The sequence below is a fragment of the Leucoraja erinacea genome, chromosome 30 (assembly GCF_028641065.1).
Source record: "Leucoraja erinacea ecotype New England chromosome 30, Leri_hhj_1, whole genome shotgun sequence".
Taxonomy (NCBI): domain Eukaryota; kingdom Metazoa; phylum Chordata; class Chondrichthyes; order Rajiformes; family Rajidae; genus Leucoraja; species Leucoraja erinaceus.
The window spans coordinates 23,213,551-23,232,981 of NC_073406.1; the positions used below are offsets into that span (position 1 = coordinate 23,213,551).

Genomic DNA, 19,431 nt, shown 5'->3' on the forward strand with positions numbered 1-19,431 from the left:
TGTCGAATTGTTTATTAACTTTATTTGCTTGGTTTTGCTGCGTTGTTTGTACTTGTGTTTTATGTTTTTTAATTTATTGTTTGGATTTTTGTATGTAATTTATGCGCCTCGTGTTAGTTGTATGTTCTGTTGTTCTGCCTGTTTTATGATGTCTTGCTTGTTTTCTTTTTTCTGTACAGCACTTTGGTCAGCTTTGGTTGTTTTTAAGGTGCTTAACAAATAAAGTTATTATTATTATTATTACATTAGCTTCGGTACTTTACCTTCTTTCTGGAGAGAATGGCAACGAGCGCTTGTGATTTACTTTGCTTTGCAGTGGGCTCAGTTCGATCATAATCATCTTCTACAGTCTACACCATTACTATCAAATAATTCATTGTCTTTGTTTGAGAACAGCCACATGTAAACATCTCTTGCAGTGTTGGCAAGATCCTTTGTGGGTGGGAACGCAAGTCGGGAGTTCCAGGCACATCCATAATCCATTGGATCATCCATGTACCTGAGGATCCTGAAATGCCTGGGTTTCCTCTGCTCAATCCTGATGCAAACAGCTTCACACAGTTTTCTGCTGTTATCACCAGTTTATTGCTCCAGGTGTTTCTGCATCAAATCAAATATTTTGTCAGCTTTTAACTAAGTTGCAATTGCATTGTCCCAGGGCGAGGACACTCATTGCAATCAAATCCAAACTTTCAGCTAATTCGAATGCCATCTGCAATTCAATTTCAGACGGGAAAAGATGGCTGGATGAAAGTTAACTAAGCTGAGTTGGTATAACATTGCTCAGTTCCAAAAGCCGCCTCAGCATAGCCAGCCTTGAATTCCAATGTGGTTTGCAGTCAAGGATCAATGCCATCTCTATTCCTTGTTCACGTTTGACTAGATTTTACGGTAAACTATTTCTCAAGGGTGATTTGCGGAAAGACATAGCAATTTTTCGAATTTTTCAAATCAATTCAACAATGTTGTCTCCAAGTTGAACCTCAGCATCCACGTATTGATCATCAACCCACTCGCCAATGGAGTTATTGCCTTCATCCTCATTGGACTCCTAAATCTTCTCTTCATAGATCTTGTCCTCGTCATACTCATCTTCATCGCCAACAGCAGACAGGTTACGCAGCCACTTGTACAACACATCAAACGCACTAAGTGAATGCCTTACGAATGACATAATGGCTGGAATATCTCAGATTTTTTATCAAGCTTCTTCATGGCACTGGCTCAATCAGTGGTCATTCCAACTACATGTTTCTTCACATTAATGTCAAAAGTTTCAAGTTTATCAATGATCAGTTTTAGTCCTATTTCGGCAAGTATTGATCCATACATTTGTATCATCCCGAGGCCGAAGAGCTTGTCCGTGTGGTGTGAATTGAGACACGTGTAGCATTAGTTTCTCTTTGAGGTCCACTCGTCTAAATTGAGTGAAAAGCGGTCTTTTTCTATTCTTGCTTTATTCTTGGATTATTGTTCCAAACATCATGACCATAACACAAATTCCCTCTCTCCTACTTGGACTTTTCAGACCGTGCTTCCTAGCCATTTTTGATGCCGACACTTTTGGCCAAAGTTGTAAATGCAATTCTGTCTAAACCCAACTGACTTGTTTGAAGACACTGAGTTGAATTTGAAAGCATGTTTGTGTTCCAGATGAGATTTTAATGACAACAGGAATGTCTAATATTTGAAAGGTGTTTCACAAAGCTACCGCGGGGGACTTCATCAAATGCCTTACTAAAATCTATGTGGACAATATCCATCGGCCTTCCCTCATCGATCACCTTTGTCACCTCATCAAAAACACCAATAAGGTGTTTATGGGACATAAAGAAATTAGTACTTGTTATTTGTTTTTTACATGATTGAGATGAGAAATGATTGCATGGTGACCAACATTTGGCATTATAGATATCAAATCTGTAGAACAGAAGGGCAAAATGGACATTGATGAAGGAAAGCCCTGATTTTAAAACTGAGATAAAGTCAGGAGAGTGAAAATAGGTTGGCTAGGAAAAATTGAGAAATTGTATCAGTTTTGAAGAAATAGCCAGGGCCAGAAAAAGATTAGTGAGAGTCCACATACCATCAAATAGTAGCAATGTGAGGCATAGTGTAAATGGGAGGGGTATATGTTTGTTTTCATCAGGCCTTTGAAATGGTGCCACAAAAGGTGAATAAACTAAAGTGGAATGGTTGGAAATGTGAATTAAGGAATTGTTAGCAAAGAGGAAAAAGGTGGTTGCGACAATTGTGCCACAGGGATGAATGTTCACAATCCACATCAAAGTAACTTGGATGAAGATATCAAATGTAATTGATCTGAAACACTAATTCTCTTTCTCACGCCACAGGTGCTATTGAAATTTCCTGCAATTGTTTCCCAGCATTTATAATTGCCGCATTTAGAATAATGTGTCCAAGTTTGTTGCAGATACAAAGCAAGTGGGGGTGTGAATTTTGAAGAGGATGTGGAGAAGCTTTCAGGGAGTGGGTGGGATGCACGAGTCAAGCGAGTGGGTGAGACATGGTGGGTGGAGCATTAAATGGAAAATAGTGCAGTTGTCTACTTTGATAGAAGATGGTAGAGGGAAGTAGTCATAATGTCTTGGTGGAGCTGTGGTGAGACTGTACCTGGGACGTTGTCTCATGATAAAGTGAAGAAATAGAAATGATTTAATGGGACTGATACAAAATAGAAGACTGAGTGATAGACTTTTGGATTTTGAGGGACATGGAGTTGGTGTTGAGAGAGAGGTGCTGGGATAGAAGAACTTTCTTATGGCAGAGCAGGCACAAGATGTTAAACAGCCAAAGCCAGCTTCAGTTTCATCCGTCCTTTTGTCCGAGTTGAAATAGAAAGTAGTTAATAGTTATTCAGAGATACACAAAAAAGCTGGAGAAACTCAGCAGGTACAGCAGCATCTATGGAGTGAAGGAAAAAGGCAACATTTCAGGCAGAAACCCTTCTTCAGACTGCCCGAAATGTTGCATTTTTCCTTCAATCCATAGATGCTGCTGCACCCGAGAGTTTCTCCAGCTTTTTTGTGTACCTTTGATTTTCCAGCATCTGCAGTTCCTTCTTAAACACTAATAGTTATTCAGCCTGGACTTCATAAATGTTTTACAGATTTGGGGCTTCAAATTAAGCAAAATTGTACTTCAACTAACAATACGATATGCGAACCCAGAGAAGGGTATCACTGCAATGGAACAAACTGTCAGCTGGATGAAATGCATAAAACATGTCCAACAGGCCATGGAGTTAAAGAGGAAGGTAGGAATTGAACAGCATAATGAGAATCAGAGTTTGGAAATTTACATTAATGCATTTTGCCAAGGGCTTGTGCTGAAATGCCATGACTTTTATAGGCCTGCTGCATTTAATTCTGGGCAGAACAAGGACATTGAAATGTCCAAAGAGAGCTTGCTACCAGCTGGACGGCTGCCTGGGTACTCCGTGTAGCTTATGCAAGGCTGACGTTTATTTTAAGGAGTCCTTTGCATAAATTTAGAATGGGTTTTGGATATGTGTTCTAAAAGGCTGCCCATTTTTGTCCATTATGGAGCAGTCTTGACTTCTGTCACCATTGTCCATTTTATTGCTTCTCTCTGCACTCCTGAGAACACAAGACTCCCCTACTTCTTGATCAGCACTAGTTCTTTGTGAAATAATTAAATATCAATGTGCACATTTTTTATTCATGTGGCTTTCACCTTCTCACACTGTTATACCGAAGCCTGTGTAAGCTCCCCTGCTCACACACAGTCCCCATCCTATCCTCCATCATTACAGTAAGCAATTGTTCCTTGCCTGTATTCCCCAGTAGCTGGAAGTGTCATTTGTAGTGGTGTGACCTCAGCAGCACAGGCAAGACAAAAGTAAAACAAAAAGTTTCAAGTAACTTTTCACTTAAAACAACACACATTATTCAGTGGTCAATTCTTTCCATAGTTTTCAACGTATTATATGTGACAACTTCATTATTTATAAAATGGTAGTGCGTTTTAATGTTAAACTTGTTTTTGTGCAATGAAAAGTAATTATTTTTAACTGTGGCGCATGAAAAAGTGACAAGAGCTTTCGAAGCCAAGAAGGCTCCACACAAGTTATATTAGTGTGACATTAATGCTTATTCTTTTATTTTTCAGGAACACAGTTAAATGACACTGTGTGTGAGAAGTGTCCTGCGGGAACGTTTTCAAGTCATAAATCATCAACTGAAGCTTGTAAAAATTGGACAGTGTGAGTACTTTTAAAATCCATTGTAATCCTTTTTTCGGAAACTCGACTCTTGTTGAATTTTTCTCAAAGTCCTGTTTCCATATTCTTCCGATCTGACCCACATCTAGAACATCTGCAAAGTATCTCCCTCCTCTTGCCTTGACCTTGGTGACAGTGATTTTCCCAGTGTCTGGATCTTCCCCTTCAGGCATACCTTGCAACTTTTGCATTTGGGGAGCAACCCTCAGTTAGTCCAATCATAATGATTCTCACATTTAATTCAAAGAGTTTCTGGATTTTCTAAATGCTTGGAAGTACATTTCTTCATGCTCAAAATAACCACCATACCACAGAAAAGTTGCAGGGTTACCTTCATAATTGATTTAGTTGAAGTTACTTTCATAATTAATTTAGCTAAATGTTAGAAACTTTACAACTATTAGATAATGCTGGATAATTCTGACATGGTCAATCACTGATAAAAAATATCAGCGGTCCTGCACATTTAATTTCAATTAAGGTGAAGCATTTTCTGTTGTGGGTATTTCCAATTAAGCATGAAAATAAAAATCCAATGTTTGCTGCATAATTTAACTCGTAAAATGGTTTAAGTATAACTTCAACATGAATTATAACCAAGAATAACAAAAGTATCCCGAAGCAGTAAACAAATATTTCTACAAACAAACAAGTAAAAATATGTGACGATAGCAACGCAAAGTTCAACATGGTAGAATAACGGCAATCCTATGAGGATTTGAACACAAATCACTTTAAAAATATATAATGGAAAGTTATTAAGATAAAATATTTTTCTTGAATTACTCAAAAAATATGAATCTATTTTTGTTTAGTAGTGTGCTTCTAACTGCATTTCAATCATGAATAACAATTGTGAAATACGTTTTTCAAATTAAGACAAGTAAAGATATTATACTCAAGATAGAACCTCCAAAAGAACCAAATTTATATCCCTGTTCCTCTGATAGGTAAATAGATTGATTCTTTTGTTGCGTTGGAAACTTAAGAATGGAAGCAACTGAGAGTAGTCTAGCATAGCTGTGTGAAAGAGTAAAGAAGGATGGTGTGATTAAATCAGTATGGTAGTTGACACAGATGAGAAGGAAAATGAGGAGGAAGAACGTGTTCTTGCCTAGACACTCTGTGTGTTCCCCAACCAGAAGGCTTGGATGTGCAATCTATTGAGGACCAGATCTGGGTGTTCAAGGTTGGCGATCAAGCTTGTACAAGAAGTACAAGTACCTCCCCCAGAAGGCCACTGCAAATGTGACCTGACTCTTCTGGGCTAAACTAGTGGCTCCAATGGATATTCAACAAATATGCATGGCTTGCACTCCATCGTTTCAATCAGTGTGAGATGGAGTAGCGCAAGTGACAGCAACGTGTCGCTCCCAGGCGAGCTCAATGTTTTCTCTGCTCACTTTGAAAGGAAGAACAATGATGTGCCATTATGAGCCCATGCAGTCCCACATGACCTGGTGATCTCAGTCTCGAAGGTAAACTTAAAAAAAAAAAACCTGTGCAAAGCAACTGGCTAGAGGTTTCATGGACATTTTCAACCTCTCACAAAAACGGCCAGAGGTCCCCAGCCTCGTTAAAGGGACATCTATAACACCCGTGCTTAACGAGCAGGAGCGAACTGGGTGTGGCAAAAAGCATTTCACCTGAGTTGGAAGGATGTGATCCGTGCAAATCAGGGCTGACATCCCAGTGCATTGCCCAGGGACTGGTGTTAAACCAAGGTCTTGTCTGCTCACGCTGGTGAAATGGAAATATTCTGTGGAACTGTTTTGAAGATGAATGGTTGACCTATTCTTGATGTCCTTATCATGCCAAAAGTGGTAAACCTCAGAATGCTGGTGTTGCAATGAAATTTCAATAATAGATTAATTGTAACTGATTCATTATACTTAACAAAGCATGCATTTGGGAATGGGATTGTATTCATTTATTTTTCTGTAAATTCCCCAGATGTGAAAAGCTCAATCTACAACTGGTTGAAAATGGAACCAGTGAAGCTGATGTAAAGTGTGCAGAAAATTCCAATTTAAAAGTTATCATTCCAGTTATCGCAATTGTGGTTATCGTTTTGATTTTAATTGTGGCAGTTGGTTTCTGGAGGCATCCTGGACTCAGACCATGTATGTTATTAATTTATTGTTTACATCTTTCTATTATCATTTTCTGTATCCAATGTTTTTTAGCCAGTTTGGAAATAATCATGTTTTTTTTAATATTGGTATTTACAATCACCAAGCTTTTGTGTGACTATGAATTGAACCAATCTTTTTGCTCACTGTACTAAAAGACCTAAAATTGCTAGTTTTGTTCATTCTCATTATTTCCACAAGGAAATTGTTTGATGCTGAGAGGAGTCATTCGACACATCAATGTTGTTTTTGACCTAGAACTGGGATTTTCTGCATACATTCACACCACTATGAAGACGGCCTGTTTTCACTTCCTGCACTTGCCTCTGTCGTGCATCAGCTCCTCCTTTACTGAAATCCTCAGCCATGCTTTTGCTACTATTATCTTCTCTATTCTGCTGCTCTGCTTGCTGATTAACAATCACTCCTGCTACAAGTGCACTTCAACATAAAAATCTAAATACAGGTTATCATGACCTTCGGCTATCCCCCCCAACTGCAGTCCCATCCCTTCAGCCTTGTGCAGACCTGCGGGGCCTCTGGGTCTGCAAACACCCACTCTCCTGATCTTCCCTGAATTCACTCTCCGCCAGTCCTCTAAAGTTTGGAAATTCCTTCCTGAACATTTTCTTTAGGCTACCTCTGTGATCCAACTGATATTATTGTAAGTGCTGGGATTCACAGAGTTTCTGTGTCGACCTGACACATTGTTGATTAGTACGGGTGTGCGAGATTATGGGGCAAATAGGATTGAGAGGGAATGATAGATCAGCCATGATTTGAATGGCAGAGTAGACTTGATGGGCTGAATGGATGTATTCTAATCCTAGAAGTTATGAACTTAGAAGAATTACTTATTCCTTTGCTTAAGTGTGGTTCTGAAGAATTCAGGTTTTCATAACCCTTCTCATTGCCCACTCATTCCTGTTGGGCCCTGCTGCTGGTATGCTGCCGCCAGACAGACAATACACACCCTGAGCTGTTGTATATCTCACTCCTAACATTATCACACCAATTATAGATTTAAAGTTAACTCCACCTGGCACAATGGGATCTATCAACCTGAACTATCAACCTGAACAATTGTGTCATAGAACTGGCAGAATAGTTTGTAAATCACCAATTAATTTTATGTCAAAACATGATAGACTAAAGATTTAGTAAACCAATTTCATGGTATTTATGCGGAAAACCTTGTTACGTTTTTGTTTCTGATAGGTTTCATTAAAATACGAGAGAATGGGGTAAGTACATAATATCTCACCATTATTTAAAGCTCATATGTATTAAATTGTATTTCTTGCAGAATTAAAGTTGAAAACAAAGCAAAGATTGTTGCTGTTTAATTCAAATAATTTAGTATTGTGTTTCCTGTGCATGTTCTACTTACCCTGAAATGATGCATCATTACACTAGACCCAAAGCACATCAAAGGGAGTAACAACAGCGGATCAGTGCCTTACAGCGTGAGGTGCTAAGTGATACGATAGGCTTTTATTTATCCCAGGAGGGAAATTGATCTGCCAATAGACATAAAAACACAAAATACATGAAACTAAAATGTGGAGTGGAAAGGCTTGGGGATGTGCAAAGATTGGGGAGGGGGAGGGGAGTCGGTCTCAACCCACCCCACGACAGAAGGCGGAGGAGTTGTAATGTTCGATAGACACCGGGAAGAAGTATCTCCTGTGGCGTTCTGCCCTGCATCTTGCAAATGATTAAAATATTTACGATATAAATTATAATCTCATCCCACATCGGCTTTATCAGCTACCACTGAACCCATGGGACTAGATTTTTGTAAAACAATACTGAGAGACTGCAAAATAAACCCAACCTTGATGTGCGTATGTAACAATTTTCATGAGCCCAGGAGAAAGTATAAAAACAGATACAATCATGACGTAAAAAAGGCATTTGGACGGATATATCGAAGGGAAGGGTGTAGTGAGCCATGGATCAAATATAGCCAAGTGGGACTAGCCCAAATGCCAACCTGGTCAGTGTGTTGCTCTGTGACTCTAGTCTTAGTTCATGTCTGGTAAATGTGAATTCAATCCTTGTGTTGACTATTTTGTTTCTGATATCCATCCCATAATAATTGTAAGTCTTATTTTTGGTCAGAGGTGTGACATTAGTAAAAATCCTTTCTATCCCAACGCTTTCAGCAAAGTGGACGATGAGTTCAGATTGTACCTATTTTGGTTTTACCTTTGTTCACCTTACGTGCTCATGTAAGTGCTTAACCTGATGTAATGCATAGTAACGTATCGTAGTTGTCTTTGATATGTTGTCACATAACTCACAGTAAATTGCAGAATGTATGAGTATGAGTCATGGAGCTGTACGTTGCCTGCAGGCAGTGGAACAAAACAACCTTCATTCCATTAGCTCAAATCACATTCAAATATTTTGTACCTCTGTGCAGATCAGATAACATTGTGGAACAAGAGGAGTAGAAAGAATGAGAACCAGATCTAAATTAACAAAACAACTGTAGTTGCTGGAGATATGAAATAAGAACAGGAAATATTGGAAATACTCAGGAGGTCAAGCAGAACTAGTTAAGAAACAACTAATATTATAAAACAAAGACCCTTCATTATAATTGAGAAAGAGAGACATACACGCAAGATTTAAATGTGGAAACATGGAGAGGAATAGATAGAACAATGGTAATATATGTGATTGTTGGAGATCACAGGGAGAATTTGTGGTTTACTGTGGCAGTGAGAGAGTGATGATATAGCCAGAGACATTTCAAATATCGTGAAACTGCCAACATCAAAGAAGGATAACATTGTCAATGGTCAGTTCTGATACAGGCAGAGAAAGTGAGTTACCTGAAGATTCCGTAGACTGGAAGACTGCAACATCCCGAGATGGAAGATGGAGATGCCGTTAATCAAGCTGACATTATGTCTTGTTACAACAATGCAGGAAGCCACAGACGAATAGATCAGATTGGGACTGGGATGAAGAATGAAAGTGACAATTAATGGGAACTCAGAATTGCCCCTATAGACAGAATGCTGTGATCAAATCTTCATTTGTGTATTCCAATGTGGAGGAGGCCACAATATGACCACTGAATACAGTACTCCAGGTTGCAAGCAATACAGCAAGGATCAGCATCTTAGGGATGCTCATGGATCCATATCCTGCCATTAAATGATCGGGTGTGCTTGAAGGCAGAGGTGTCATCAGCATTGGTGTATGTTACATCTCAGGGTAAGGTTACAAAAGGGAAGAACAGCTCAAGATTGGATATCAGCGGTGAGCATGAGGAAAGGAAATGACAAACTACTTGAGATGATGTAATGTCTGTGATGTTGTGGGGGGCAGGATGTTTGTTCAAGTGATCAGGTGAAATGTGGGAGGCAGGGAGTTTGTTGGGGAGCTAGTACTGCACAGTGAGGGCGGCAGTACCAGGGCTGATAAGGAGGACTATAGATAGTCTTGTGGCCTCTGGACAACATTTGACATTCAACGTGAAGATGGAGAGTGCCATGAAAGATGTCCCAACAATTTGACAAAAGAATGAGAGTCAGTGCCAAACATTGTGGTGTAAATATTCTGTTTCTTTCATTGTCAAACAATGACAAGTAAATCACCACTTTTAAAATGTAATTTTCCAAACTTGCAAGTTTCATAATGTGTTTATCTCTACAGATTGGTAGGGGTGACAGACCATCTCCAATTTGGAATAACATCAATGGGCATCCATCTGATTCAACAACAATACCTCTAAGAAGCAACGAGCAGCCTTAGTGCAAAGAGATTGAAGTGAGTATATTCAAGCAACATCTCAAATACTTCACACAGCAAGTTGAATATTTTTCTATATTTTCTTAATGCTGGATCATGTTGGGATGCAGTAGTTGCAACAGTCTGAGCCTCAACCAAATCTCCCATTTTTTACATGCAGTCTAGTAGATTGATATGGGGAAGGCAATTGTGAGAACGTTCTGCTTCAAACCTTTCCTTTTTGTCAGGTTCTGTTCTTGGAATGGTCAGTAACTCACAGTATTAGTGATGTGGTTGTAATAACTTCATATTTATCACAGCCCACTGTAATTGTCTTTGCATTGAGGTGGTTGCAGCCAACAACCATTAAACAAAGTATGAATATAATGCAATTTAAAAAAATGTACAAAAGATATATCTTTGAAAAGTACTTTAATGAGGAAGGAGAATGTAAATTTCACAGATGTTAATGATGCTTGTTCTTTTTGTTTTTTTTTGTTCTTTTTTTCTTAATAGCTTGATTGCAGTAGTTTTATTTGAATTGTCTGTTTGGTTTATTTTATTGAATTTTGCAATTGTTAATGGTGAAGAATGGGGGTAGGACGACAAGCATAGGCTTCTTCCTATCCCTTTTCGAAAGAGTCTAATGTATATTATGTTGAAATTGGCTTTTGATTTTTTAATTTATGTATGTACATATATATGTGTATATGTATGTATGTATATGTGTGTATGTATTTATGTGTATATATCTGTGTATATATATAATTTTCCTTTTATTTATTAATTTTCATTGTTTCTTTTTTTTTCAATTGTTCGAAATAAAGATATCATTCATTCATTCATTCAACATCCAACCCACCGGCTGTTTGATTACTGCTAGGAGATAATGTAGAAACTGTTTGTTTTTTGTTTGAACACTAGTTGTCTTTTGAATTAGGTAGCTGCTACGTTTATATAACTCCTGAAGATGTGCATTTCTGTAACTTGACTTTACAATTTTGAAAAATTCTTTACATATTTACAGGTAAATTTGTGCAAAGTCTGATTTCAGTACACCAGTCTTTCAAACCTGAGGTCACCTGTTAATTATTAGATTACGTATGGTTTGGTGACTGACTACTCTGTTGAGCAAAATAGGTCCTGCTTATTTTCTCTATATTGGTCTCTTATATTCATTTTTTACACCAAAATTGGATCATCCCTCAGACCCCACTGTTCTGAATAGAGCTACCTAGTTCTCTAGATGCTCTAGGTGTCAGCTACTCTACATCGGTGAAATCGCAAGCGTAGGCTTGGCGATCGCTTCACCCAACACCTGTGCTCGGTTTGTAATATCCAACTTGATCTCCCCCTCCCATTCCGATTCTGACCTTTCTGTCCTGGGCCTTCTCCATGGCCAATGTGAGGCCCGCCGTAAATTGGAGGAGCAGCCCTCATATTTCGCTTGAGTAGTTTACACCCCAGTGGTATGAACACTGACTTTTCCAATTTCAGGTAGTCCCTGCTTTCTCCCTTTCCCCTCCCCTTCCCAGCTCTTCCACAGCCCATTGTCTCTGCCTCTTCCTTTCTTCTTCCCGATTTTCCAGCATCTGCAGTTCCTTCTTAAACAACTGTCTTGTTCATCTTATCTTTCTTAATAGATACAATTTTCCATCCCTGTCAACATCCTCGTACATCTCAATTCTCTCTGGTGCAATCTCATCTTTCCTGACTGTCAGCAATACTCAAAACATTCAATACTTGCCACACATAATTTTACCTTCATAGAGCAGCACTGACTTTGTTTGATTAAATTATTTTGCAGCTGTTATTAATTCCTTAATTAATTGGTTCTACCATTTTTTCCAGCAACAGATGTAATGTTTGTCCACCTCTAGTGAGCTGCTTTCTCTCTCCCTCTGACTTTGCATTGGTAGTTTTCCAATGCTCTGGTTCCTCTCTGGAATGTAAGGATTTGTGGAAGATTGCAAACAAAGCATCCACTCGGCAATGGCCACTTCCTTCAGAATCCCAGAAACAGGACTTCTCTGTTTTTAGGTCCATTAATTTACCCAGGACTACATTTTTACTGATGATGATATTAATTCCTCCCCAAGTATGATTCTATATGAATTGGATTAATTAGATTTTCATAGTACCTACCGTTTCCCAGCATGTGACGTACTGTGAAGCTAATCCACTAAAACATCCACTTAACACTTGCCATTTCCTTGTTTCCTAAAATTCCTGCCTTCACCCCATATCCCCTGACTCTGCTATATTTAAGAGCCCTATCTAGCTCTCTCTTGAAAGTATCTAGAGACTCACCCTCTGAGGCAGAGAAAACCATAGACACACAGCCCACAATAATCATCCTCATCTCTGTTCTAAATGGCTTACCCCTTATTCTTTAACTTTAGCCCCTGGTTCTGGACTCTCCCAACATCGGAAACATGTTTACTGCCTCTAGTGTGTCCAAATCCTTAATAATCTTATATGTTTCAATAAGAACCCCGCTCATCTTTCTAAATTCCAGAGTATACAAGCCCAGCCACTCCATTCTCTCAGCATACAGTCCCGCCATCCCGGGAATCAATCTTGTAAACCTAAGCTGCACTCCCTCAATAGCAAGAATGTCCTTCCTCAAATTAGGGGACCAAAACTGCACACAATACTCCAGGTGTGGTCTCACTAGGGCCCTGCACAACTGCAGAAGGACCTCTTTGCTCCTATACTCAACCCCTCTTGTTATGAAGACCAACATGCCATTCGCTTTCTTTACTGCCTGCTCTACCTGCATGCTTACTTTCATTGACTGATGAACAAGGATCCCCAGATCCCATTGTACTTTCCCTTTTCCCACCCTGACACCATTTAGATAATAATCTGACTTCCTGTTTTTGCTACCAAAGTGGATAACCTCACATTTATCCACATTAAACTGCGTCTGCCCACTCACCCAACCTGTCCAAGTCACCCTGCATTCTCATAGCATCCTCCTCACAGTTCACACTGCCACCCAGCTTTGTGTCATCTGCAAGTTTGTTAATGTTACTTTGAATCCCTTCATCGAATTCATTGATGTATATTGTAAATACCTGCGGTCCCAGCACTGAGCGTTGCGGAACCCCACCAGTCACTACCTGCCATTCTGAAAGGGCCTCGTTAATCCCTACAATTTGTTTCCTGTCAGCCAACCAATTTTCTACCCATGTCAGCACTCTACCCCCAACACCATGTGCCCTAATACCATGTGCCCTAATTTTGCCTACTAATCTCCTATGTGGGACCTTATCCAAGTGTACCTGGAAAGTCCAGGTACACTACATCCACTAGCTCTCCCTTGTCCATTTTCCTAGTTACATCCTCAAAAAATTCCAGAATATTAGTCAAGCATGATTTCCCCTTCGTAAATCCATGCTGACTCGGACCGATCCATTTGCTATCCAAATGTGCTGCTATTTCATCTTTTATGATTGACTCCAGCATATTCCCAACCACCGATGTCAGGCTAACTGGTCGATAATTCCCTGTTTTCTCTCTCCCGCCTTTCTTAAAAATTGGGATAACCTTAACTACCATCCAATACACAGGAACTGATCCTGAATCTATAGAACATTGGAAAATGATCACCAATGCGTTCTAGAGCCACTTCCTTAAGTACCCTGGGATGCAGACCATCAGAGTCTAGGGATTTATCAGCCTTCAGTCCCATCTGTCTACCCAACATTCCATACCAGGGCATCAGAAATGTCCTCGTTCTTCAGGGAACGGGGATTCCCCTCCGCCACCATAGATGAGGCTCGTACCAGGGACTCATCCATACCACGCAACACTGCTCTCTCTCACCATCCCCGCTCTCGCAACAAGGGCAGAGTCCTCCTTGTCCTCACCTTTCACCCCACCAGCCGGCAAATACAACACATAATCCTCCGTAATTTCCGCCACCTTCAACGTGACCCCACCACTCGCCACATCTTCCCATCTCCCCCCATGTCTGCCTTCCGCAAAGACCGCTCCCTCCGCAACTCCCTTGTCAATTCTTCCCTTCCCTCCCATACCACCCCCTCCCCAGGCACTTTCCGTTGCAACCGCAAGAAATGCAACACCTGTCCCTTCACCTCCCCCCTCGACTCCATTCAAGGACCCAAGCAGTCGTTCCAGGTGCGACAAAGGTTCACCTGTATCTCCTCCAACCTCATCTACTGCATCCGCTGCTCTAGATGTCAGCTGATCTACATCGGGGAGACTAAGCGTAGGTTGGGCGATCGTTTCGCCGAACACCTCTGCTCAGTCCGCAATAACCAACCTGACCTCCCGGTGGCTCAGCACTTCAACTTCCCCTCCCATTCCCAATCCAACCTCTCTGTCCTGGATCTCCTCCATTGCCAGAGTGAGCAACACCGGAAATTGGAGGAACAGCACCTCAAACCTGGGCAGTTTGCATCCTGATGGCATTAACGTTGAATTCTCCCAATTTTGCTAGCCCTTGCTACCTCCTCCCCTTCCATAACCCTCGAGCTGTCTCCTCCCATCCCCCCGTCCTCGGGCTCCTCCTCCTCCCTTTTTCCTTCCTTCTCTCCCACCCCCCATCAGTCTGAAGAAGGGTTTCGGCCCGAAACGTGGCCTATTTCCTTCGCTCCATAGATGCTGCTGCACCCGCTGAGTTTCTCCAGCAATTTTGTGTACCTTCGATCTTCCAGCATCTGCAGTTCCTTCTTGAACCATTTCCTGCCTAATGTGGATTTCCTTCAATTGCCTCAGATCCTCTGGCCAATAGTACTTCAGGAAGATTGTTTGTGATCCTTAGTGAAGACGGATCCAAAGTACCTGTTCAACTCATCTGCCATTTCATTGTTTCCTATAATAAATTCACCTTTTTCAGTCTTCAAAGGTCCAACTTTGGTCTTAACTAATTTTTTCCTCTTCACATAGTTAAAGATGCTTTTACTATCCTCCTTTATATTATTGGCTAGCTTACCTTTGTACCTCATATTTTCTCCCCGTATTGCCCTTTTAATTATCTTCTGTTGGTCTTTAAACATTACCCAATCCTCTTGCTTCCTGTTCATCTTTGCTACGTTGTACTTCTCATTTATTTTGATACTTTCCCTGATGTCCCTTGTCAACCACACTCCCCTTGGAATCTTTCTTTCTCTTTGGAATGAACTAATCCTGCACCTTCTGTATTATTCCCAGAAATACCTGCCATTGTTGTTCCACTGTCATCCCTGCTAGGGTATCTTTCCAGTCAACCTCGACCTGCTCCTGCCTCATGGCTCCATAGTCCTCTATGTTCAACTGTAACACTAACACCTCTGATTTACCCTTCTCCCTCTCAAATTGTAGATTAAAACTTACCATATTATGGTCACTACCTCCTAATGGCTCCTTAACCTCAAGTTCCCTTATCAAATCCGGTTCATTACACAACACTAAATCCAGAATTGCCTTCTCCCACAACAACCATAGCATTATCTTTACCATATAACAATTAACATCTACAGCACGGAAACAGGCCATCTCGGCCCTTCAAGTCCGTGCCAAACACTTTTTTTTTCCCTAGTCCCATCTATAACCATATAACCATATAACAATTACAGCACGGAAACAGGCCATCTCGACCCTTCTAGTCCGTGCCGAACACATAATCTCCCCTAGTCCCATATACCTGCGCTCAGACCATAACCCTCCATTCCCTTCCCATCCATATAACTATCCAATTTATTTTTAAATGATAAAAATGAACCTGCCTCCACCACCTTCACTGGAAGCTCATTCCACACAGCTACCACTCTCTGAGTAAAGAAGTTCCCCCTCGTGTTACCCCTAAACTTCAGTCCCTTAATTCTCATGTTATGTCCCCTTGTTTGAATCTTCCCTACTCTCAGTGGGAAAAGCTTTTCCACGTCAACTCTGTCTATCCCTCTCATCATTTTAAAAACCGCTATCGTCCCCCCTTAACCTTCTGTGCTCCAAAGAATAAAGCCCTAACTTGTTCATCCTTTCTCTGTAACTTAGTTACTGAAACCCAGGCAACATTCTAGTAAATCTCCTCTGTACTCTCTCTATTTTGTTGACATCCTTCCTATAATTAGGCAACCAAAATAGTACACCATACTCCAGAATTGGCATCACCAATGCCTTGTACAATTTTAACATTACATCCCAACTTCTATACTCAATACTCTGATTTATAAAGGCCAGCACACCAAAAGCTTTCTTTACCACCCTATCTACATGAGATTCTACCTTCAGGGAACTATGCACAGTTATTCCTTGATCCCTCTGTTCATCTGCATTCTTCAATTCGCTACCATTTACCATGTACATCCTATTTTGATTTGTCCTGCCAAGATGTAGAACCTCACACTTATCAGCATTAAACTCCATCTGCCATCTTTCAGCCCACTCTTCCAAATGGCCTAAATCTCACTGTAGACTTTGAAAATCTACTTCATTATCCACAACACCACCTATCTTAGTATCATCTGCATACTTACTAATCCAATTTTCCACTCTATCATCCAGATCATTGATGTACTTGACAAACAACAGTGAACCCAACACAGACTCCTGAGGCACCACACTAGTTACCGGCCTCCAACCTGACAAACAGCCATTCACCGCTACTCTGGCATCTCCCATTCAGCCACTGTTGAATCCATCTCGTTACTCCACCATTAATACCCAACAGTTGAACCTTCTTAATCAACCTTCCATGAGGAACCTTGTCAAAGGCCTTACAACATGCCAATTTTAACTACTGATTCAACTTGCACTCTATATCCAGGCTACTGTTTGGGGGGCCTGTATATACATCCCATTATGGTCTTTTTACCCTTACAATTCCTTCGTTTTATCCATACTGATTCCACATCTCCTATTTCAATGTCACCCCTGGTAAGGGACTGAATTTCACTCCACACCAACAGAGCTACCCCACACCTGTCTGTCATTTCGATAGGTATACCCTTGAATATTCAGTTCCCAGCCCTGGCCCTCTTGCAGCCATGTCTCTGTAATTCCCACAACATCATTTCTAACAGAGCCTCAAGCTCGTCCACTTTATTTTTTATACATCGCACATTCATATACTACACTTCGACCAGTATTCACCTCTCCTCTCACCGCTCGCAATTAGCCCCGACCTTACTCTCATGTCCCTCCTCGAACTTACCTTCCCATTAATTCGGGAGACCTTCGTAACGGTTCCTGTACTCACTATCTCTTTAACTCCATCTTTATTCTCCCAACTTGTCAAATCCCATCCCCCCCCCCCCCTCCCCCCCCCCCCCCCCCCCCCCCCCCCCCCCACTATTTAGTTTAAATCCAGTGAGAATGTCCAACAGACAGTGGTAAATTTGTCTGTCCTTCAATGCATCAATAAAATAGACAAAGCTGGACAACTCTCTGGAAAGATAAACAGAGTTGATGTTTCATGGTGATGATCTTTTGTCAGAACCATTCTGACAAGTAATCTTCACGCTGAAACATGAACTCTTGATCACTTTTTATGGATGCTGTTACCTGCTGAGTGTTTCTCTCATTTTCGGTTTTTGATTTCAGATATCATCTATATTTTCTTGATCTTTGTTCAATGCAATGCTGAAGGTATGAATACATAACTGTTCAGAAAGTTTGTGACATATGACATCCATTTACAGATTACCAAGAGTACCTGAAACAGAAGACTATTCCAGTCCAGCACCAAGAAGCTCAAATGTTCTCATCCTCTGAACAGTTCAGGCTTCACCTTATTTACATATTCTTTACAGAAGACACTGCTCCTCTGTATATCATCTTCAAACCCTCAGTCGTCAAATGACCAGCAGCTGAAGAATAAAAGACTTGAAATGAAAAGAGAAATTTGATTTTGAGAGAAAACTTGTCGACAATATCAGTAAGAGTTTCTATGGATATATGAAAAGGAAATGGATGGCTTAAGCGTGGGACCTCCAGAGAATGATGTTGCTGACTTAATAACGCGGTTAGGGAGCCTACTCTTGCCCATTTTTTGTACTTATACTCGCTGATAGTGACCGGAAAAAACAGTTGGTCGAACTAGTTGCCAAATAATAGTCTCCCTTTGATTCTGATGGGGAGGAGTGAGTGTTGTTCCTGAAATGTCAGAACTGCAGCCTCAAGAGGCGAAGTGGAAGTGTTTAATGTGATGTCCTTGACTGCTGATGAATCATCACTTTCCAGGAAGTGCTAGTGGCTGAGATCCACCTGCAAGAGTGATGGGAGGCTATGAGAGTCCAGTAGACCCTCTACTTCACCTTTACCATCGAGACCATCTTGCTTTTCAAAGGATGTAGCCCATTCAGTACACAGTGATATTGTCCATTCCAAAAATGAATTGTAACAGTCGATGATTTAATGTCTAAAGGTGCTAACTATATTGTACATATTTTTCTCACTATTCTATGAAATACATTTTAACCCAATGAGGATAAGTATCCTGGGAGTCTTAGCTATCTTCTGCACCTCTGCTGCTTAATACAGGGGTCTATAGGCATGGGCATCATGTGCTCTACAGGGCTCTCGCTTAACTTTTTTTCCCTGTTGCCAGCCAGGCAACCTTGGCAGCTTTTTAGTTTGCCAAATGACAGTTTAGGTGGTCATTTAAGATGGCTTGCATGACACGCGATAATGTGCTCGGATAAAGCACGTAGTTACCAGTCGGAATTATACTCAATGAAGCATTCACATATTATTTCTGCTTCAAATAAAGTCACAAACTAAACATTCACCAATCAAGACATGATATATCCCACAATGCCATGCAGCAAAATTATAAGTCAGTATCTCAACTCTTTTTACACATTGCAGTTAATGCAATTTCTATTAGTTCTTTCCACTTCCAAACAGGATTATTTGGATTATTCAGCGTATGATCAACCTGTGTCAATAAATCCTGGACCATGGTAACATATATGCATACGTATAGTTGTGAATGTTGCTCATTAAATAACTACAGTACTGATACTCCATAGTAAGAGCATTGATTTGCCGTTAAAATGAATTCGGTAATAACGTGTCAACGATAGCAGTGACAATCTAACACTGCGGTTTTAATGTTTCACGTGTTCACAATTTAATTAATCCATCTTTATGGATTAAAACAAATAATAACATTGGGAATGAAAACACATTTTGATTGCAGGACAATAGGGTCAGGGAAGGGGGTATGAGACGTGAATTGGCCAAGATAGACTGGCAATTTGATTCTTAAAGGGTTGACGGTGAATATGCAATGGAAGGCATGGATGAGCTACAACAATTGTTCATCCCAGTTTGGCA

The 19,431-nt window shown here is 40.5% G+C and overlaps 1 protein-coding gene across 1 annotated transcript in view; it reads left to right on the forward strand.

Annotated features, from left to right (window-relative positions):
* LOC129711747 (tumor necrosis factor receptor superfamily member 5-like) overlaps positions 1-19,110 on the forward strand; it is a 39,233-nt gene extending 20,123 nt beyond the window's left edge. Inside the window, 6 exon segments of the mRNA XM_055659672.1 lie at positions 3,131-3,277; positions 4,153-4,246; positions 6,218-6,387; positions 7,615-7,640; positions 10,069-10,182; positions 17,793-19,110. Of these exon segments, the coding sequence (XP_055515647.1) occupies positions 3,131-3,277; positions 4,153-4,246; positions 6,218-6,387; positions 7,615-7,640; positions 10,069-10,167 (536 nt within the window). The 3' untranslated portion in view covers positions 10,168-10,182; positions 17,793-19,110.
* Positions 19,111-19,431: the final 321 nt, after the last annotated feature.